This window comes from Passer montanus, unplaced genomic scaffold, assembly GCF_014805655.1.
Source record: "Passer montanus isolate IOZ18808 unplaced genomic scaffold, ASM1480565v1 scaffold10, whole genome shotgun sequence".
Taxonomy (NCBI): domain Eukaryota; kingdom Metazoa; phylum Chordata; class Aves; order Passeriformes; family Passeridae; genus Passer; species Passer montanus.
The window spans coordinates 25,738,489-25,762,082 of NW_024356505.1; the positions used below are offsets into that span (position 1 = coordinate 25,738,489).

The following is a 23,594-nucleotide window of genomic DNA, read 5'->3' on the forward strand; positions in this document are numbered from 1 at the left end:
TCTACCATATCCACAATTTACTCTCTGCTTCATACATTTTCTTAACCTGAGCACAAGATGTCTGTTAACCTCTCTGTTGATCTAAATTTTACTTGTTCAAAAAGTACATTTTTACTTACCTCACTTTGCATCTTTTGAGCCTCCTTTGAAACTTGATACATTGGTGTATCCACAAACTCCAGCATTGATCTGCCTTTAGATTTTTCATAATTTTCTTTGTACTTGACCTAGTAATATTAAAATAAAGTCTGTTAACAGCTGAGAGAATATGAGATCTGATTGCTTGCCTTGGCAGGAAACAAATCCTGTCTTAGCTATACTCCTTAGATGTTTTGACTTGGAAGACTTTTCCCAAACTTAACCTGTTGGGCAGTTAGATAACGTAATATGCTTTGGAGTCATTTATTCCTTTACTACACAATTCAGACCTAGAAATTGTGGACTTTGAAGACAACAGGAATAAGGAGCATCAAGTACAATCCTCAAAACTAATTGCATGGGTTTGGTCAAATGACCTATGTCTGAACACTCGGCAGCTTTTTAATGGGATCCCCTGCTGTTTCCATAAAACAACACATTCACTGTAACAACAACAAAATCTGTTTCACAGCCAGGGCCCACAGGTCTTTTTACCAGGCTCAGAAGCACCACTCTCAAATGCACTTTTGTTTGTACCTGTGGGAAGGAGAAGTGAAGAAAAACTACTGCCTTGGTAGGACCCTGTCCTGCACCAACACTCCCCCACATCTACCAGGGACCACGACCTCAGAGCTGGCAGCAAAATCCCAGTGAAGGACACAGGGTTAAGACATCGACTTATTCCTTCATGCTAACTCACAATGGAAATACACTTTGTTTGGAAACCTGGAGAAGCCTTCTGAACTCATTCATTCACGCTCTTTTGATTAAGACTGGCAAACACATTACTTATCTCCATCAGTCACTGTGGGGCATGATGGAATAGTCTACACAAGCCTTAAAGGAAAGCAAATAGCTACAAATCAAAATATTACATTTATAGTCAATAATGTAATTTTAATTTCTATGTCTCTTTAAAAATAGTGATGTCTGAATTTCTCCTTCGCTGTCAGGCTTCTGCATTAGGCTTGGGTCCTGCAAAACCACTCTCCTCCCTCCTCAGGGGGTTATTCTGATTGAATATGCTCTGTACATCACTGAAATCTATTATGTGGCTTTGTGCAAGATTCAATCACTGTTAAATCACTGCATTTCTCTCTTTGCAAGATGTGTTCATGTGTGGTTGTGTGTACCTGACTTTGAAACACTGCATTTTCTTTGAAATGGATTTGTTCTGCAGTGTCTGGGCTGAAATGATGGAAACAATTCCTTTGCTTAAATTATTTCTTATATTCATACTGAAACAAAAAATTCCAAAAATGTTTTCGCGGACAAAATCCAGAAGGTTTTGAAATTTAAATACTATTTAAAATAACTGTGAAAGAAAAAACATAGAATAAATAAACTATATTTTAGTCCTACAAACTGGGAAGTTCTATCAAATGTGAATTTAAAATGTTATGATTACATTTTAAAAAAGATATGATAAAAAATAGCTTTTGTACATTCCTAGAGAAAATAGTTTTTTTGCTAATCTAAAATTCAGATGTTTTTATGTTCCATAGAAAATAAACATTATTATTTACACTTGAAGTGCAAAGGAACACATATGATAGTCTGGGTTTGCCTCCTAGTGGAAAGAACTATGAATGTCACACAACAAAATCACTTTAGTAGTGGAAACAAATTAAAATTACCTCAATCTACAGACACTGATCTCATACTTTTACTTCACTCTTCAGCTAATGGAAGAAAATTTCTAAGAAATTCTATAAAATCAACTTAGCTAAGCTTGTAACTTTTTGCTACATTAAGCTAAGCTACAAGCACTAGATTCAGTCTCTTAAGTTCTATTTATTCACCCTTTTCATTAAAATGAAATACATCTAAGTTCCCCCTTTTTTAGCCTGAATTTCATTAGTATCTCAAAGTCTTCACAATAAGAACAGATTTAAAATGTGAAAAACATTAAACTAGCTGTTCTACATATATCAAAGCATCAAATTTTGTGCCTCCATAGTTCATACCAGAATTATATACATATCTGTCATGGTTTAAGCACAGTCAGCCACACAACTGCTCACACACTTTACCCCAGTGGGATGGGTAGAGAATCAGAAGGGTAAAAGTGAGAAAGTTTGTGGTTTGAAACAGGAAGAGATAAATAATTTAAATAAAATAAGCTATTATAATAATAATAAACAGCAATAAAAGGAAAATAACAAAAAAGAGTAAGAAATAAAGCTCAAGGAAAAAAAACCTCAAAATATGTAAATGAAAAAAAAGTAACTCCTACCACCAACCTATCAATGCTCAGCCTGTCCCTGAGAAGGAACTCCTGGCCAACTTTCCCCTAGTTTATATACAGAGAATGACACCTGTATGATGTGGAATATCCCTTTGGCCAGTTTGGGTCAGCTGTCCTGGCTGTATCCTCTCCCAGCTTCTAATGCACCACCAGCCACCTCAATGGCAGGGCTGCATGAGAAGCTGAAAAGTTCTTGACTTAGTGTAAGCACTGCTCAGCAACAACTGAAGCATCAGTGTGTTATCAACACTGATTCCATCCTAAATCCAAAACACACCACTGCACCAGCTTCTAGGAAGAAAATTACCTCCATCCCAAGTGAAACCAGGAAATACTGCATGAAGGGAGAATTCTACCTTGTAATTTTCTTCCTCATCAAAATAATAAAACCAGGATGAGTTTGACCTGTCCAAAACTGTTTATTTATGTCCAAAGATGTCCATCAAGCTTTCCTCTTAACTGCTGGAATTCATTCCCATGGAAGTTGACCTCTATAACACTCTTGCAGTGAAATTATAGTATAAGTGCTTTGTATAGTGGCACACACCTCTACACTTCAGGTCAATAAGCAAAACCATTCATTCAATAAACTACATTAGTTCATGAGTTTAATTAACCACAGAGGTTTCAATCTGTCACACTGGTGTAGGCGTAGCTATGTTAAGTAGAAGATAATGAGAAACATGAAGTTCAATGCAGAAAAATATACTGCAGGGAAACAGCAAAATTCAGCAATTAGCAACCAGCTCTGTGTTTCAGAAGGAAAAAAAAAAAAAAAGAGGAAAAACCAAAATAAAAAAATAAAAAAAAAACTACGAAAAAACCCAACAGACCATAAGACCAGTCTCTGGAAATCAGTTAACACAGGGAAGTCAGGAAGATTGTTTTTTACAATGATGGCAGATTACGAAACAGATTTGGTATGAGCTGTGGAGAGTCAAGGAGAACACAAGGAATGTACTGGAAACCGAGGGAGAAAGGCAGAGAATAAACCATGTTTAAATAAAAGTGATGATGACATGGGGAGGTCAAATCTGAGAAGGACTGTGAAAACAGGATTTCTTTAGAAGACAAATATTTGGTGGAGAGCTTAAGGATTGGCAAAGCATTTCTCTTCTTGTACCAAATAAAAATACCCACCAGGATCTGGACAATGCAAAAATCATAGGCTTAGTATTTACAGAGTCCTCAGACAAGCACATGGACATTATGAATCAATCCCTCCAGGACAAAAGAAAGAAATACATTTTGCAAGACATGATCTGCCTTAAAGAAAAGTCCAGGTTTCTAAATCCTTAGAGCTGAGATGATAAACTGATGAAGTCCATTCTTAAGGATGGACTAAGATGGGCTCATTTAATCAGCAAAAAAGACTGCCAATCTTACCATACACTAGAAGGAAAATAGCTTTGGGCCAAAAAGTGCATGAAGAATGCAGGAAGAAAAATACTCCAACTCATTTATTACTGATACAAAAGGGGATAATCAGTGTTACCTTCACAGAGGAAGTAAGACAGAAAAAAAAAGCTTCAATTCTCAAAAAAAAAAAAAAAAAAAAAAAAAAAAAAAAAAAGTAGATGCATTGTTTTGCAGGCACTGACTTAAAAGATGACCTCTGCAGGCCTGCTGTACTTTCTGGAGTAAAGATGACAAATGCAGCTAACCAGCTTACAGACATGCAGCAAAGGTGCTCTTGGAGTGGGAAAGAACCTTCATCACTGCACAGGAGCCAGCGGTCTCCCAGGTCTTCCTTCCTACTTCAACCCCCACCACAATCATATGTCAGACCACCAGCCCCATCAAGGGCCATGTCTTGCTACGCGGCAGAATGGAGCATGTGCCTATTAACTGACCCAGTCTAGGAAGAGTCAGACAGTTAGGAGAAGAAGAAAGCTCAGCCAGAGAAGCCCAAAAGTAAGCTAACATTCCAGAGGCTGTTCATGAAAAAAGTCCAAATATGAAACTAGCATAATGGTCACTTCCATACAGAGACTTGCAGATGAAAACAAGATCTTAGACAAAATGAGATTTGCAAGGAAAGAAGTATTTAAGGTCTTAGCACAAAAGAAAAACAGTCAATATTTCAGATCTATGAAAAGAAACACCCAACATCAGAAGTCTTTGTGATTCTTCCACAGTATATATTATCTGTTCTAATAACTGAAATATGTTGTCATAAAAACCCATTTTTCTTCACTACACCCCTCATCTACTACAGTTACAACACTACTGGCCACTACATATGAGAGGAAAAATGTGTTTCCTACCATGACTATACATATTACATTCCTTACTAGATTTATTTTTCAGGTCATTCTTAAAAAGGCAACTTACATCACTCTGTGTTTTGCTGATATTTAAAGCATGGTTTAAATGCAGCAGGTTTGGTAGATCAGATGCTGGATCATGCAGGCTTTCCAAATCCTTCTTGTAGTTCACCTGGAAAGAAAATTCAGGTTATGCAAACTAAAGATTAATAAAATAATTCACAGCTCTGTATAACAGTGTGGTTGACCACTCTGAAAGAGGAAACATTACGTGCTTGCCTGAACAATCTCTCCCAGCCACTAGATGGTGGTCATCTACTATTATTTCAAAGAAAAGGAAAGAACAATATAGGACTCATTCTGCTAAGTATTTAGGAACTACTCCAACTTTTCCTCCAAACAAGGACACTTACAACAAAATCACACTTTGTATCACTTTGCAGGCTATAATTAATTTTCTCCTTTTTTCCTCTCCCCTCCCTTCCCACCCCCTACTTAAATCAAGAGTATCTTCCTCAATACTTTGGGTCTATTCATTTTAAACACCTTCAATTCTTATTCTTTTTCCTCAGCTTCAGCAATCACACCATCCAATTTAGGAGTTTGATATATAACAGTTAAAAGGATGTGCTCCTGGATATTTTATCCAATATAGATTGCTTGCAGCAAATATAAGCAATATGGTGACCTAAGGCAAAAGATAATCACTTAACGAAGCAGCAGAAAGTAACTTCCCATCAGCCTAAAGCTGGATTTTCCATTCTTCTGAGACCTGTATGCCCAACTTTACAGGAAGAAAACTAGCTACCTTACCTATCTTGGATGAGAAATCTCTCAAACTAATACCTTTAGTCATTTCCACATATGCATCATGTTCCTCACTTCAATTTGCCCATTTCTTATAATAACAACTGCTTCAACTGATTTTTTACTACCCATTTATATTTTGGAAACAATTACATAATCTTCTGTCCCCTTCTCTGGCTTCTCAGTCTATCCTGTTCCCATTGCATGGTTCCTCACACTTCAGAAATGCTGGACTACAAAATGAAGACTGGTCTTTTGGCTATCTGGGATCACAGCCTCAAAGAGATCACATTTTTAGCATTAAACACACTTTTAAATATAACATCCCAATACCATCATCACTAGATACAGATGTTTTCTCCAGTCTGGCTCCAGCAGCAGCCACCCATTGCTGAACCTCGTGACTGCTGTGTTTTGTAATACCATTGAGAAGACCAACCAGACGAATGAAGTCTAAAAGACAGATCTGAACTACTCATGTAATCTCCTTCTATAACCATTGGAGAGATGACAGTACTTTGCTTCTCTAAAGACAGGCACCTCTTAACAGGTGAGAAGAATTGACCTCTAGACCTGTTTATTTTTTTCCTGCATAAAAAGGGACCAAGTACAAGGCAACTAACTCAGAGTAAGAGGTCACACCTTTTGACACACAAAATTAAGCGAGATGAATCTCATCTAAAATGGTTATGAAAAACTCTTCAGGCCCTACATAGGAAGCAGATGAAGAAATTGATAACATGCTGTACCTGCTACATGTTGTATAGCAGAGACTGTAGCTCAGAGGAATTCATAAGATGAAAAAAAGAAATTCTACTTGTGAACAAATGTTAGGTTATTCAGGATGTAAATGCAAGTAAAATACAAAGCCGAATAACTTACATCACTTGCCAAGGTGGATGCAATCTGTGCTTGCTTGAAGGAAGCGCTGTCAAGAGGATTGTACTGGTGACTCTTCATTTCCTTACTGAACTTCTCTTTGTATTTCACCTTTCACCAGAACAAACATGTCTAATATTAACAAGTAGCACTTCAAAAATGCAGAGAATTCAGGTTACAAAGAAGCTTATTAAATGCAATTACTTTATTCATAAATCTTTAAACAAAGTTTAAAGAAACTCACTTTACCCACACCTGGGACAGTCTTGTGTTAGTTTCAAATTAAGTTTTATGTATCTGAGTTTTACTAAAATTTTAAGATTGTCATATGTGATTACTGGTGCTGCAGGACTTATGAAAACAGAAACAAGACCATATGGCTCACATGAATAATCAAATAAAACAGAACTCTTTGACCAGCAATAATAATGATCCACTAGGATTCATTCTACTCATAATTAATATCAAAATTGTAGTTTCAACAAAAAAAAATTTCTAAGGTGAAAAAATCGTAACATTTGTAAAACAAATAACTTGTAAATTTTTCAACCGCTTGAAAGTGGGAAGTCAGAATCAAACTTCCCACCACCAGGTCCATGTCATTCCCATTATGTTAGATTGCCACCAGAACTGCCAGGTCTATTTTTAATTCTGCCAGAAATTCCCCAGAGAACACTGAGGAATCCCTCTGTATTTCTTGGGCATAATGCTCACCTCATTACAGTGCTGGAAAGTATAATTAAATTACTGCCTGCCATCACTTTCATCATCTTTTTCTTCTCATTCAAAAGAAAAAGAGGGAATGACAATACTTGTAAGAGGAAATAAACAATACATAAATATGGACACAATGGCACTAATAGTAAATAAGTCACAAAAATTCCATAAAACATGCTGAAAAACTGAATTCAGAATGTGAAAATATGAAATTGAACAAATAGTATATCTCTCTCCTTTGCTCCCTTTGTGAATGATCATCAAACATCTGGAGACTCTGCTTCTTTCCAACAGCTGGGCATAATGGTGGAGAATAAAGTTCAGTCTGAATTACACTGCTTTCATGAATTTTAGGCAGACATCTGATATCTGAGCCTGTGCAATATCCATTATAATTTACCACGCTCTGCACTAAATAAATACATGGATTCTTCCCTACTCCTTTTTTCTATATTCCCACATGAATATCTGATAAAGTGGTTAAGCCACCTCAAACAATCTTCAATTTTTTTTCTCAGCCTTAGTTGTGGGAAGAGGGTTTTTTTTTCCTTTTCAGTTCTTCCTTGCCTCAAAAGACCTTTAACGTGATTCAGCTTATGCAATCTCATTATCTATAGCCACAATGTCCACTATTTCATTAATCAGGATAACAAGAAACCAAAACTAAGCCACTAAAACAGGAACCAGCCATATATGTTCAAGCGCTACATTATTATTCCAGCACTCAGGTTAATTTTTCTAAGTAAATTCTAAAACATTGTTACTTTTAAACAGAAAATTTATATGAACACATGATGAACTTCATAATCTTTCAAACTAACATTAGAAAAGAGTATCTATTGCCTTCTGGTATATTCATCTGGTTTATATTGTTTCATATTTGCCTTGGCATTGGATCAAGTGCAAAAGCATATATCTGAATACAAAGACAAAGGCAAATCCACGTTCTGTGTGAGCAGTGAAGGAATAAATCAGAGTTCTTTTCTCTCTTGAAAGGTGTACCCAAAATTTGCCTTCTAATGAAAATCAGGCAGTGCTGTAATATGTCATTCAAAAAGCCAGAGATAAGACAGCAAGATGAGCAAAACTGTCTTTTACTCCTTTACCCACATCACAACACCACCACGTGTAAGACTTTGAACATCCAACTACTGCAGGCTGCCTTCTCCTGGCAAATAAATGGCCACAAACAGTGCACACAGACCAAATGCACATGGTATTGAAATTCTTGTTAAGTGGGAAAGCATTGGTGCCAAAGGGACCTCTCCTCACAATGGGCTTGCCATCTTCCAGTTGCAGTCATTTCATGCCATCATTTAAAATTTTTTTTAGCAGTGCATTTCAGTCTAGAGGTTCCAGTACCAGGCCCTCTTTAGAGTCACTTCAGATCACATTGCTGCCACTGAAGGACAGAGGGAGGACCAGTAAACAGTCTTCATGGGGCCCCATATCCTGATGTGCAGAAGGGTTCCAAAACTAAAGGAAGCCCACAGCCAAGGTGAGTGTAAATGCTCTGGATGCAGTAGGGCTGTCTCACAGCTCCAGGCCCTGCTGCCTGCCCTGGCTGCTCAGCTCATTGCTTTGCTCCCCTCCCCATCATGGGGTCGCTCTGGGCAAAGTAGAGCACATGCAGTAATATCAGACAACCCTGGCAGCGTCTCCAGAGCACTTCCAGCAGCCATTTAACTGACCTGTCATAGGGGATTTGTTGCTTTGAAAGCTATGTAGATGTACACTTTTTCTTTTATCAACATTTTTCTGGTTCTTTCTCCCTTTTGAAAGGAAGCGTGGGGTGGGAGAGAGTGAAGAAAGAAGAGCAAGCCCATGTATGAGTCATGGTGAAGGAAAGCACACAGTATTCATCATCCTTTTGAACAGGGTGAATGCAGTTTGAAGAGAGGAAACATGCCTGAGAGAAAGAGTTCTGAATAAAAACAAGGAAGAAAAATACCTCATATGATTTCTAAACCATCTGAAGGTCTTAGCAAGGCTATAACATGGTGGAAGAGCAAACAAGTGGGAGTAGAATTGACAGTTGTTAGTGGACACTTATCTACAAATTCATCATTAACCAAGAGCTTTACTTTAATGAGGGCTTAAAAGGACAGTTACTTGTTTACCATCTTCATTAAAGTCTTAAGTTTGTTTATTTTTTTTAGAGATTATATGGTGGGGGTTAATTTAAAAGAAATGCGTGGAGGTTGCTCTCTAAAGCCTGCTTAAGAAAGAGCAGACTCTGCAGCCTTTTAACACAACAACATCCCTGAAAAACCAAACTGGAATTAAATCAGGTCTGGATAAACAAACTTCTCATCAGCCTTGCACAAAACCTATAAAAGTCAGAATTGCAGCTGGACAGAGCAGTGTCTTTTGAAGCTTAGCAGCAACATTCCTAAATCAAATCTGTAGTTCAAAGCTGTTCACACAGGGAGTGTTCAGTTTCAGAAGTGGATGACATCACCCACTGTTCAGATTTACAAAGAAACTACAAAAATTGAATCATTCAACCACTGGGATCCCATGATGAAGCAGACACTTGCAGCTAAAGCATTTCCTCATGACCATATGAAAACATCTTAAAAAAAGGAAAAAACCTGTCAGAGCACATAAAAATTGAAGGAAATGTAGCATAAACAAAGAGCAAAATTGAAACATTTCTTGCTAAAAGCACTAGCGGAGTTTAAAACAAAGAAAGATTGAGAAAATCCTAGGCTCTTCGGGTTGTTATTGAAACATTTCTTGCTAAAAGCTAAACTCTAGCGGAGTTTAAAACAAAGAAAGATTGAGAAAATCCTAGGCTCTTCGGGTTGTTACTGAAAATCTGAGAGAAGGTGCATTTTGAAAAACATTCTAACTCTAACAGTTTTATCCCTAAAACAATAAGCACCAGATTCAGCAACAAATATGAATATCCAAAATTATTTACCTTAAAACCACTTACTGAACACCATCAGAGGAATATTTCATATCAGCAGCTCTTTGAAAAAGCTAATAAAATGCATTAAAAACATAAAGAGGGCATGAGCAAGAGCTTGTTTTAATTTAAAAAATAGAAAAAAATAGCCCAAATTATACAATGCACACTCGGCAAATTGACAAGCTTCATGTTTTCACAGGGGCTAACACAGTTTCTGTTTTAAATTTCATTTAAAATCAACAGAAAAGAGTTACCACATGCTGTGGGTAAATATAATAGTTCTGGGAGCTATTATTTTTGCTGCTGTTGTTGTGAAAAGCTTTGTTAAATAAAAAATTTAAAAGGAAACAAAGGAGAGAGAGAGAGGAAACAGTGATTTCTGTAGAGCCTTGAGTGCCAGTCAAACATTAACACTATTTTCTTCACTTTGTTTGCTTTCCTGCTTGCCTTGATTGCTTTCTCCCTTCGTTACACCCACACTGCCTGACCTCTTCTTGCTCCTGTTCTCTATACTCCCTAAATTACCTACCCATATGCACCACATTAAAACATGTTATCATCTTCTCTTCCCATTACATCCATCAGAATTGTCAACTTTGCAAATTTACTGTGAGGGTCAAATAACTAATATTTCTCCGCATGTCACAGCTTATAGATTCATGCAATTAAGGGAGATTATCAACTTTCAACACAAAAAGTTTATGATCTTCCCATTTTCTGAGAAACAAATGGAAACTCTAAAAGCCACAAAGTCTGGAGACAATAAAGAGATCATTAACTTTACTCTTTTTTTAAATCTTGTAAGTGTTACAAGCTTCTTTCATGATTCTTGCATGAAGAGGACTGACACAGCTGACCCATATTTAGGTCTCTTTCTCTCCTCTGGCACAGGTGCATTCCTCATCCTGCCCCACCACCCTGCTCTTTGGACACAGGGGTCATCTTCATTTTTCTGTGCTCTTGATTTATGATTAGTGTGTCTAAGTGTTATAATGATTCAAATAATATATAAGAACATTAGACAACTCAGGGCCACTGCCTTCCCTCCAGAGGACATGGGGGAATTGCTGAGTGCACCTCCCTGCTGCTGAGAGCTGCCCAGCACTTGCACCCTCGACACTGCTGCAGGCAGCGTGTCAGGCTGAAAATTCTGAAAGCACAGTCCCCATCACACACACTGCAAAACACCACAGCAGCTCAGACTGAGGAGAGGACAGGGCAAGAAAGGATCCCAAAACTTGGATCCAGGGCCAGTAATTGCAGAATTCAGACCACCAAGGTTTAGTAAGAATATTCTTACAAATAAACCAAACCCAAGATAGATTTTTGTCAATTTCTCCCTTCCTGTCACACCTTCTGCACTATTTGGACTCTCTAAAGAAGTTAAAATTGCACAGTGAATGCTGCCTTCCACAGAAGGATCTCAGCTAGAAATGCTGCCATCCCAGTTCCTGGCAGTGAAGAGGCCCTATTATAAAGCATTTGCAGATGCAGCTTGCATTGTCCAAGATAAAAAAGCACATCTAATAAAAATGAGATAAAAAGTGCATTGCTGAAGCCTTCCACGTAGCTGGCTCATCAGCCTGCAGGACCCCATTATTCAGCTGATATTTTTTATTTGTGATTGTTGGCCACAAACTCATGGGTACCAGGCTTGGGAAGATGGAGAGGGCTGTTGGAAAGGGTTACAGCTTGGTCCCGTTGGCAAAAACAGGCAGCTGCAAGCTCAAAGGAGTGAGCTGCAAGGACAGGAGTGTGTAGGCAGCCATTGAGTAGATATAAAGGACACTACACACTAAATTTGGATATGGACCCTTTTAAAAACCACTGAACATGTTTGCTAAATTACAGTCCCATTTCCTGTAAGTGACACTCAGGTCTGAGCAGCACCACAGAGGCTCTTGCTAGAAAGTACAGGCTGACTTCCAAGCCTGCACAATGCTAAACACAAAATAATCTCTTAGCAGACTTGCCCATCAGCAGAGAAATGAGAATATGATCCACTACAAAATAGAAGACAGAAATCTATTTGAAAAACACAAACTCATTTTGATTCTATCACCAACAAAGCAATAAAAAATATTTATTTTTTTCTTTATCTCCTTGTGTAATGCTTCAAAGTTTACAATGGTATGAATGCAGCAGGTATCTAAGGATAATAGCAAGAGGAGCTCCACCTCCTGCAGACACTGCACTGTTTTTCAGATTGTTCTCTATGACACATTATTTTTATTTTATGCTAGTTCTAGGGAAGCTATTTAGTATCTGGCCAAATCACACGTATTTTTTTACATATCACTGATATTGAGTCTGTCACAGAATATACACTATTTACACTTGAGAGGTTTTTTGGCTCTGGGAAGGCTGACACAGCCTTCTTCAATCAAAGGGCACTATCCTCCTCTTACAGGAGGGCAGTTCCAGGGTTTTCAAAAGCTCCAAGGGTAGCTGGACAGGATTACTAGCAAGGATTATGCAAGGCACTGTTAAAGAACTACTTCAGACAAAAAAAAAGGGCGAGAAAAAATTTTTAAAAAACCAAAAATAGAGATTGGCAGTGAAAAATCTGTTTTCACAATGTCAGGATGATCTGTAGTAGAGTCTTATGTGTACACCTTATGAGTAGAAAACTACTAAGAGAAAGAGGGAATATTTCTATTCCAGATTTCTTTTTAGTTAAGGACTTTTTTTTTAGGTTAATATATAACAGTAGTACATAAAAGGTTCAGTTTCAGGGGGAAGGAAGGCGGGTGGTTTACATGTCAGGCCAAATTCAGATCCCATTACTCACATTAGCAAGCAGCTACACAAAAGACCTCAGTTACTTCAGTGGGATTAATCACAGGGTAAGGTTCCATTCAAACTGAATGAGGAGCAAAATTTGCCTCTAAATTACATACAGTTAATATTTTAGAAATCCTAGAAAATCTGTATAAATATACACCATCTCCACAAGAGACAAGTTGTAGTCAAAGTTCACAATACTTTTGCTTCAAAATGTGTATTTGATTTCCTAAGAATCCAAAATTTACCAGTCATTGCAATGCTAAATGAAAAGTTTGAGAACATAATCTTCAAGGCCATTAGAGATAATAATCTAAAAATCTAAGTATTTCTTTGCATTACTAGGAATGAAATATTTGGATTAAATAATTGTAAAATGATGGAGAATCTTACTTGGCTTAAAAGTTTTGAAACTCCTTTAGCATGTTCAAAATCAGGTCTTCCAAGCACAGCAGACTCCTTATTTAGCTCTCCCCTTCCTTTCTTGTACTTCACCTTAAAAATTTAAAAAAAAATAAAAAGGAGGGGGATATTAATCACTCATAAATTGTTTGAGTTTGAAAGAGAAATGTAAGCATTAGAACTAGTAGAAAAAGTCTCACATAATGGTCTGCATTGACACTACTGTTCTAATCAGCTCTGAGTAAAGTCCTTCTCAGGGTTCAGCTCCTTAACAATATAATATTTATTAATTGTAAAACACAATGTGCAGCATTCACAAAATTCAATTTTAACTAAAGGCACAGCTTAAGCCAGAGAAATACTGTCCTCCCGATCAAGGCAGAATGAGTCACAGTGGCTCAGCATTTCTTATGACAGGGTCTACAGTTAACCCAAGATGATTTGCAGCAGCTGAAAGTAGTCTTGAAATAAAACTAGTCTGAGGGGCAACTTTTTTGAACGGTAAGGTCAAATTCCACTCTCAGTTTTAGCACTTTGGTCTCACTGGGTGTCAGTGAGACTGCGCTGGTGTCACAGAGCTGAATTAGTCCCGCAAGGTTAATGTCACCTGATCTCTCCAGCTGAACTGCCTCCCATGCAAACTGCTGCCATTTTTTCCCACAATGCATTAGAAAAAAACGCAGATGAATCAACAATAGGTGCTTTGCATTACCACAAACTAAATTACCCTTTGCCTAAAACAGGCTTCTTGCATTACTCAAGCAGTATGAATCAGCAAGGACACGTCATAAGAATAGACTGAAAGAAATAAAAGTCCCAAAGCCACTCTAATTCTAAGAGCACTTGAACAGCAATTAGTAAATTTGCAGGCTGAGGGCTGAGCATAACACTTAGTAGAAGTTCTTGGTTTTCAAAAAATCCTGAATATTGAAAGGTGAATTTCAATCTCTTAAATCTGTCTCTCCAAATGTGTCTAGTCAGTCTCACCCTTAATTAATTACTTAAAAACTTGACTCTGGGCTTTAAGTATATATATTGTTTGACTTGTCTACAACAAAATACTGAACTGCATCACACACTGCTGCTTCTCAAACTGCTCCTTCACCTATTAGCCAAGGTCACAGTGGAAGGGCAAAGAATTTGAGAGGGGAGTTCAGGGAGCAGAATCCCCTTGAAAGAAGCAGCATCCGCACAGCTCTTGGAAGGACAACCGGGAATTACCTTTTCCTGTCACTGCTGGCTGAAATGGGAAAAGGAAGGGGTGTCCTGGGATGCCAGCTTCTCTCATACCAAGGTAAAAAATGGTTTGGGATGTCTTCTGAAATGCAGTATAGCATACAAGCACATGACTTACCTTGAGAATGGCTATCACAAATAAAGCTGAAACAAAACCAATTTTAACAATTTTCATGTTGTCCTTACATCAATTACCAATAATTGCAAAGATCATACTGTCAACATCTAAAAAGGAGAAACCCACAGCTTTCTAGCCTGCCAGGCAAGACTGGTTTGTTTTTGTTATGTTTGGATTTCTTTTAATCAAATCTCCCTAGCAGATTTGGGGGTGCAGGTTTTTTGTTCAAAACATTTGAGAATTCCAGCAGCATTTTAAAATAGTCTGATCAAAATTGGAATAAAAAAAGTATATGTCTAAAAAATAGGAACAGAGTAAAAAGAGAACATACATCACTTATTATCTTTGTTATCTCAGTTGCCTTTTTTATGTCTGGTCTGTTCAGCACTTCAGTGTACCTATGAGTATCTTGCACATCCTTCTTATAGGATACCTGTCAAAGAAAACATAGTTTTGTTTAAAATAAATAATAAAGTTCAAAGTCTATAAATAAGCCTTGAATGACCAATCAAATCAGACATCAAACTAAATAGAATTCCACCTAATTTATTCCAACAGAGTTCTACTTGACAGCGATTGTAAGGTAAGGCCCACACACAAGGTAAGATGATACGGAAGAAATTCAGAAGTATAAAATACAATTTGAAAAAGAAAAATGGTTTTGCTTAGAAGCACAGTGGAAAATTAAAGCATTGCAAAGACACAAATATTAGTTTTACCATAAAATTTCAGAGGACTTTTAAGAGTATAGGGGTTTTTTTTCCTGTATTGTACCCATTTTTAATATAAACTAGCTCCTGCTCTGATACTGAGTACTGCAGCTTAGCAGATTGCAGCTACACTGAAGAGAAACTGTAATTCTATCATAGTGAGTTTCTTTCTCAGTACTAGACAGACATGTAGCATGTATGTAATTCAATGATACAACTCCATCTCAGCATCCCCACAATGCCACTTACTTGCTCCTTTGCACAATCATGGGAACAAGAAGGCTGAGTGTTCCAGCATGTGGAGTACACAGCTGACTCTTTCTGTTTGTGCAAAAGCCACTACCATAATGAACGGGCTCAGAAACCTTTGCCCAGAAGCTCAACCACAGATAGGAGGGTCCAAACATTCTCCATTTAGCAAAGCAATTTCAGAAGCAGCATAGACCTCAGGAACATTATAGAGCTCCATAAGTTATCCAGCTTTTCCTTCCTTGTGGCTTGTCAAATTTCTCCTGCTCTAGCACAAGTGCCAATCTAAGCCAATTTCCAAGGGCTGTCTTACTGAATTATTCTTAATGACATTCTGTCCCTGGTATTCAAAAGTGTCTGACAAATTGAAGTTTCAGGCAGAAGTTGGAGAACATAAAATAAAGTTTAGCAGAAATGGAAAGTAAAAGAATATTTCATCCTTTACTGGGAAATCTTTTAGATTTTCTTTTGTTGCTTCACAAGGTTAATCAATTTCTCAAGATAGTATTTCACCAGCAAGAAAGTTCTCAGTCTTAAGTTTCTTATTATAACCTCTGCTCCTATTTCCAATGTAAAGTTTCACTCTGTGTACAATGCAACCAACTCAAACTGCAGCAGTCAGTGACAAATATGCTTCATAGAAATGGTATTGAAAAAAGAAAAGGAAAAAAATTCACTTTTTGGCAAATATTTTACATGCAACAGGAAAGTAATTTTGTGTCCATATGGCTTCAGCTAAGCAGACAAGCTAAACAGGCTTCACTGTTGGCTGCCTGCCCACAAATAGATCTTATAATTTTTAATCTTCCGTGACACACAAGTGTAATCACTAATAAAAGAAACAAATAAATAGGTTTGATGCATTCAGCCCAAATTATCACATATGTACAAAACAAAAGTTGATTCTTACAGCTGGTGTAAACCACTGGAACTTTTGTTTTAGTTATGTTTAGATTTTCTCTAATTTTTAAGAAACTAGAGGTAGACAGAAGCATTTGCAATTCAGGACTTTACATGAATTTAGTTAATTATATGCTGTTCATCCTAATGACCACATGAGGTGAGGTGAAAACCACAAAGGCAGCAGAAACAGGTTTCTGAATAGCACCCTATGATCCATGTAAATTGCAAATTAAGGGCCAGCATATGTGCTCAAAATAGAAATTAGGAATGTAGTGAATTTAACATCAGAGAATCAAGAACGGTGGTGATAAAGTTGAGGAAATGTGGTCACTTATTGCTCCCAAATGACATGATCATATAGTACATTAAATAATGGATTGTGGTTAATTTCGGGGAAAGGAAGGGGGGGAGAAATAAGACAGTGACAGTCCTTTATATTTCTCCATTTTCAATTATATTAGATGCAAGGCCAATTGCTATATCTTTCCCTGAGTGAATTATTATTCTTCCTGCACCTAAACCAGTATACCTATTACTTATGTCTGAGGGAAAGTCATCTAGCATTTTACAAATGTCTGCAATATATATTTGCTCCATTCTGCAGCTTGTCATACTCCAGTGAGAATAAAAATGTTATGCAGCAGAACAGTAGTTTGTCAGAGGTAGGCCAAAGAAAGAAAAAATATGTTTCCCATTTCCTGAATAACCTCAATCCCTGGATGCTGACCCTCTCCCATTGGGACACTCTGCTGGCCTCTATTACACAGCTGCTATTCTGTTCCATCTAGTGATTTTTTTTTTTAATAGTGCTATGTTAGAACAGTAAAACCAGAGCTATTCTGAGAGAGCAGAGGAACAGATGTACACAGGGCAAAGCAACTGGCTTGGTGTGTGCACCCATGGGCATCAGAAGATGGAAAGTGAAGAAGCCCCTGAAGGGGATGGGAAGCAACAAAAGAAAGGAAGCAGCAGAAGCACCCAGAGAAGGAGCCATTTTTTGTCCTGAGCTGGTTCAGCCAAGAGGCTCATACCCTGACTGGAACTTCCAGGCATTACACAACATCCTTACTCAAACTTAATTTCAAAGGGTCACTCAGGCTCTACCAAAAAAACAATCAGCAAAAGCTCAATAATTGCTCCACTTCATGAGGACCACTGTATACAAAAAAAATTGTTTCAGCTGACTTTTGCATAGAACAAGTAACTGAGATAACCATTTTAGAGCAGCAGTGAAAGACCTAGATGGAGAGTTATGGCCAACCAGTGGGAAATGCAAGTGAGCAAGAAGGAGCAACTAAGAGGGAAAAAAAATGCACCATCCTGAGTTCTGAAGCTGAAAACAGTAAATTACAGATACCAACTAAATTTTAAATGGGTTTCTACCCAGTTTGAAATTACAATAAAAAACAGTTACATTGTTGGATATTATCGTGAAGCAATAATTGGAAGAAAATAATTTCTCATCTTTAATCCTAAATGTGATTACATACCCTGAATTGCAACTGGTTTTTGCAAAGCATGGAGAATATTCAGGGCCTGCTCATAATTACTAGACTGATTTTAATAGGCCAAACCTCGAGCTCTTATAAAATGCATAAGGTCCAGTGAGGATAAGCATACTGATCTAGTTACCCCAGCAGGGTCTGCAAGATTCTTCACTTTACATGAATACCAGTGGAATGCACTTCAGTGCCATAAAGTAAAGAGATTTCTAACAACGCTGCAAAACATCTCAGACTGTCAATCAACAAACAGAAACTTCTACATGGCGAGCCAAGCAAACCTGGGTTTAAGAGATTCAGACCTTTCTTGAAATCTTTTATATTCTCATTTATTCCAATACCAAACTAGTCCAAACAATACATAATAAATTACTCAAAGATGCACAAGCAGCTCTGAACGCATTTTGCCCTCTTAAGGATTAAGCAAGAAGTTGGGTACACCTGTCTGCACAAGAATTTGTCTCTTACTGTTTGTCCCTGATTAGTATTTTCCAAGAGCTGTTAAGTCCACTAACTAATGGCCTGTCAGCTGTGTCTCTGCCCTCTTTCCTCTCATCTACACTTTGGGGTCCATCAACACTAAGAAAATGACTAGCTGGTGACAATCATCATTGGCAACAGCTTTTCTAATTCCTGCTCAAATAATGTTGAAAACTGTTTTCCAGCTTGTGTAAAAGAGACAAACACATTTCTGGCCCATTACAGATTGATGCAGTCATCCTTTCCAGTAATGGGCCTAAAAATTGATTGGTCCCAATTACACCAGGAGTAAACATCATTTTCAGCACCAGTTGCAAGTGGTCCAGGGGGACTTGCTGTTGACAACCACTGTCAGCAGAAAGTTAGTCAGTGAATGGTGATTTTTCTAACACAGATACTGAACAGAGAGACAGGAGAAGCCTGAATTTACCATGATCTGCACCAAAAGAAACATTAACATTTGTGCATGTTACTGATAGTGTTTAAGCACATTCACTTTAAGATCTGCTGATTTGGTCTTATCAGAAAGAATGTAGTTTTTTTGTGTGTGGGGATTGTGACTGCACTATACCCTGAAAATTAAAAACAACTTACTCCTAAGAAAATACAGACATCTTAAATATTCAAATTTAGATGATGAGTGAAACATATAAATTATCATTACTGACCTCATGTGGAATGGAAAGTGCATATATACATATCAGAAGTTTGCCCAGCTGTCAACTAATATTTCTAAAAAAGCCCTCTTTGTAGATAAGAGAAAAGATACCAGGGCTTTAAAATCAGATGTGCAAACCGCCTTTCCAATGTCCATAGATGACTGTACTGCAGTTTTCTTATTTGTAAAGTCAGAAGATCACATCCTTATTTCATATCATGTAATGCTGTGAGGAGAATCAGTCATTTTAATAAAGCAGAACATTTAATCTGCTGTACAAATATTTAACATTGTTTTCCTATTCAAAATGCCCTGTGATGGACCAGGTCATGGAACAGACAAAACTGTTATGCACAGCTTTGAGCACCTTCATCAAATGCTATGTCCAGCTTCCACATAGACACAACACAGCAAGTGGTTCCTTTGCTTTAGACATTTAGTTGTCAGGTCGTTTCACCATCCAACTACATCCTTCCATTCACATGATACTCAGATACACACAAAGCAAAAATGTGCCATGATATTGTTTTAAGACCACCACTTAGTTTTGGTCCCAAGTTTGGAAACTTCCAGACGAGTTAACTGATCAGCTAAGCACAGACAAAGCAGGCCGATGGTCCCTACTTCGCTCTTCTCAATATGATTTTGTGTGCCAAAGTCACATCATTAACATTCACGTCACAAAACACAAACACAATTTATAGAGAAAAGTACTCTGGTTTGGATAAACATGCTTCCTTTCAAGCATTATGTAGTATTTCAATTCTTTTTAAAGTATATTTTCTGTCATTAGAAAAGTTACTTGTGTTCATTTGAGAGCAATTTTCTTCAGCCTAAGTAAAAAACGAGAAAAATTATTTTATTAGACATGATCACATTGTTCAGGAGCTTTTACAGTATTTCCCTGTAACCCAGTTTCTGCCCAAATGTATTAATGATGCCCATTAACATGTCCAGAATGTTAATGATATTCAAAGTGATGTGAAGGCCTACAGCACATGAGAGTTTCCAAATGTCAGCACAAATGTATGGTGAGCTAATACAGTTTTAATTTTTTAAGGAAATGGCACATTTCACAAAGTTGAGTAAAAATGTCAACTATATTTTAAGGCTGAGTAAATACTCTTAAACACATCCTAATCCTCTTAGATGCAAACTCTCCCTGTAAAGGTTGAATTGAATTGGCAGAGCATTGTAGGTAAATGTGCTTTCTGCCCCCACTGGTAAACTGTAATGAATGGTGGATAAAAGAGCTCTGTCCTTCTACCTGCTCAATAGCTTCCCTTCTTTTTCTCTGCACTTTCAAAGCTGTGATTACACAGATACCCTGAAATAATTTGGAAAGACAAATGCTCCATATTTGGGATGCTCACTGTTCCATGTTCTGACTCCAAGATAAAAACTCACATGGTTCTTAATTAAACCTGTACCTACAAAAGAAGAAATCCTCAGCTATTCACCATGATGCCCAAATATTACCCACAAGAGATGAGTGCTTCTGCTGAACAATAACCAGACTTACATAACTTGCTCCTTTGTGTGTGATAGGTATTCGTCTATTGTGCTGCAGCTGCTCATGAGCAACCAGAAAGAATCAGTTCTTAAACACATTAAACTAACTGGTTAGAGTTTTGTGTTGCATTTGAATGACTTATTTGATTTTTTTGAAGTTTGCTCAGGCTGAAAATAATTTCCCTCATATTTTTTCATTATTCCTAACATGCTGTTAAAAGTTCTCATTTATCAAAAGATCCTTCCCTCCCATGTTTTCCCTCATTTCCTTTTCTTTTCTTTTTTTTTTTGCTTGTTTTAAGGGTGAAAGATGAAACAACTGAATTTCATTTATCCTCACATCTGTAACCTGCTCTCCTTAATTCTATTAGCAGGTGATATACAGCTGTAGAAGGGGAATAGGTTTTGCACTAGCATTCTAACCCTCAAACTATGATGAATTTGCTACAGGAACTTGTCTCATATTCCTCCTAGTCCCTTCTCTGAGAGGAATTCACATCTCTCTTTCCAGCATTATTTCCTTTCCTAGCAGTTCACCATCATTCCTACTGCTAGGTAAATAAAAAACCTCTTGCTTCTGGGGAGAGCATTCACATGCCCAGCTCCTAGGCTCTGTCATCATGACACCCTGATGCTTCCAACAGCAGAAATGGACAGTGTTTGACAGGAAGAGGGAATTCTGTAATCAAGGCAGGTTGCAAATTACTGCTGGGAATTCCATTGCAGGTATTTCCCAGCAGAAGAAAAAATTATTCTTCAAACATAATGCTTCCCTGAAGTTTTCCAGCAGCCTTTTAATCAGCAGCCAGCTGTCAAGATTCTGCACACAGACATACATCTAGCACTGACATTTAGATTTCAACCCACATAACCTTAGAGTGTTTGTTGCACTGTTAGTAGGAGAAGATGGGATAAATTTAAGATAATTTAAAATGAACACCCAAGCTATGTTTTCTACATTATTAGCGGAAAACAAATATCCCGTTTATCTCACAGAAAAGTGTTGTACAACGATATGCCTACTTCAATTGATTTGGTTACCTAAATAAGAATGGAATAAGGTTACACATCAGCTGTTCTTAAAAGCTTTGTGTACCCCTTAAAATGGCATCACAATTTTAACCAATCTTCTCCTAAAATTTGTTTTTCTCACAAGTAAGCTTTTACAAAACCTAAAGCTAACATAAATTTTTCTTCAAAGTTGTGTCTGTATCATTCAAGACTCTAATCTGGGCAGCATTTCTGCCCCAAGCAATGATGCATTGAGCTAGAATTTGCTAGCTTGACCATGAAATCAAACCTGACCTGATTCTAATAAGAAATATAAATACCATTATTAGGCTTTTATATTGTGAAATAAACCTTAAGAGCTTCAAGAAGCTAACAAGCAGCTGAAAAAAAAGCATTCAATTTTCAAAATATTGCTAAATACTCCTAGTTACTTGTAAGTTGTCTAAATAAAACTACAAGAACAAATACTTTGGTCAAATGGTATTTGCAGGCATCAAACTGAACACCTCAAATTCTGTAAAATAAATAATTTATTAGTCTATTAAATTCTTTGGAAAATTCACTTGATACATATTCAGGAGATAGGAACAAACTTATTAATATGTATAAAATGTGCAAGAGCAGGGCAGAAACAGCTCACTTGTCTCCTCTACACAGCACCCCTGAAGAAATACCCAAGTATTGGTAGATGAAGACACTGAAACAAAACTGGTGTTCATTTAAACAAAGAACTTTATACACTTTAAAAGTAGCTACAACTGTGAAAAAAAAAAAACAAAACCTGTGCCTGCAATTTTATTTCAAAGTGATAGCACTTCATTACTATTGATAAATAATAACAATCATTTTCCACTGCATTCAGAATAAAATTCACATATTGTTACTCATAGCACATTTTATAGAAACACCATGTTCTAAATTACTCCAGAGCAAATAATTTATAAAAAATAGCAACTAAGGAAATATGGAAATATTCCATGCCCAATTCATTTCAGTAAGCTGTAACAGATGTATCTACCCAAAACACACACACACTCATTTCAGATGGGGGAGTACTTACATCACTCTGGTGTTTACTGACTTCCATGGCATGTTTAACATCTGGAGGTTCCCTCATACGTGCATAGTCTGAAAATCCTTTCTCAGCATCATGTTTTTGTTTATAGAGAACCTGAAAAGAGCAACATTATATTTTTGTGACCTGAGAAGAGCAGGTATAATAACATGAGCTAGATTAAACCTAGTGGCATAGTCTACCTGAAATGAGTCTACACTGAAATGAGAGAAGCTTCCACCCAAAACAGAGACACATGAGGCATAGGCAGCAGTGAGATTTCTCTGCATATGTTATTGCAACAGATGCATGAGTAGACAGGGAAAAGAAATAGTAATACATAAACACAGAAAATTAAGCTTAACAAGGTGAGAAGACAGCCCAGAGAAAACCTAATCAAAAGCTACTTTTTTTTTAAACGCACTTGAAGCAATCGGCTATATAATTATTCTCCATTTTCAGAGAAAAAAAATATTTTATACATTTGTCATAAACAAACAGTTTTACTGTTTATTATATACCCGTTGCCCAAAGTTCTATTTCTTCCACTGTTGGGAAGCAACCAGCACAATACACATTTTGACTTAGCCCCAAGTTCACAAAGAAAAATAATATTTACATTCAATTGTCATCATGGTAAATGAAAATGGAATTGAATTGTGAATTTATAAACACCTTTACTTTTATAATAGAACCGGAACTCACTGTTGGGCATTCATCCATCTTTCACTGTACTGTGTTATACTTACACACACACACTCACATACTACAACTGCCTGAAAAGCTGATCTTACACTTATCCTTGTCAGAAGCTCTTGGGCTTATATTAAGGAAAATTCACCAGGTTTCGATGCCTAAAAAGTAGCAAGCATCAAGAAAATTCATTCTCTAATAGCTCTCATGAGCAAGCATTAAAATAATCCATAAGAAAACAGCAAGTATTAAATAAGATAGAAAGCTGATTAGGAGGAAAAGGATTGACACAAAAACCCATGGCAGCAA

The 23,594-nt window shown here is 37.1% G+C and overlaps 1 protein-coding gene across 5 annotated transcripts in view; it reads right to left on the reverse strand.

The window, feature by feature from the left end:
* NEBL (nebulette) overlaps positions 1–23,594 on the reverse strand; it is a 249,204-nt gene that overhangs the window by 54,098 nt on the left and 171,512 nt on the right. For 3 of the 5 annotated variants that reach the window (XM_039704777.1, XM_039704789.1, XM_039704767.1), the window contains 6 exons: positions 22,599–22,709; positions 14,845–14,946; positions 13,151–13,252; positions 6,343–6,450; positions 4,721–4,825; positions 120–227 (listed from right to left, as the gene is read on the reverse strand). The exons of the other annotated variants lie outside the window; for them this stretch is intronic. In XM_039704777.1, the coding sequence (XP_039560711.1) occupies positions 120–227; positions 4,721–4,825; positions 6,343–6,450; positions 13,151–13,252; positions 14,845–14,946; positions 22,599–22,709 (636 nt within the window). The remainder of the gene's footprint in view (positions 1–119; positions 228–4,720; positions 4,826–6,342; positions 6,451–13,150; positions 13,253–14,844; positions 14,947–22,598; positions 22,710–23,594) is intronic. 5 annotated transcript variants of the gene reach the window in all.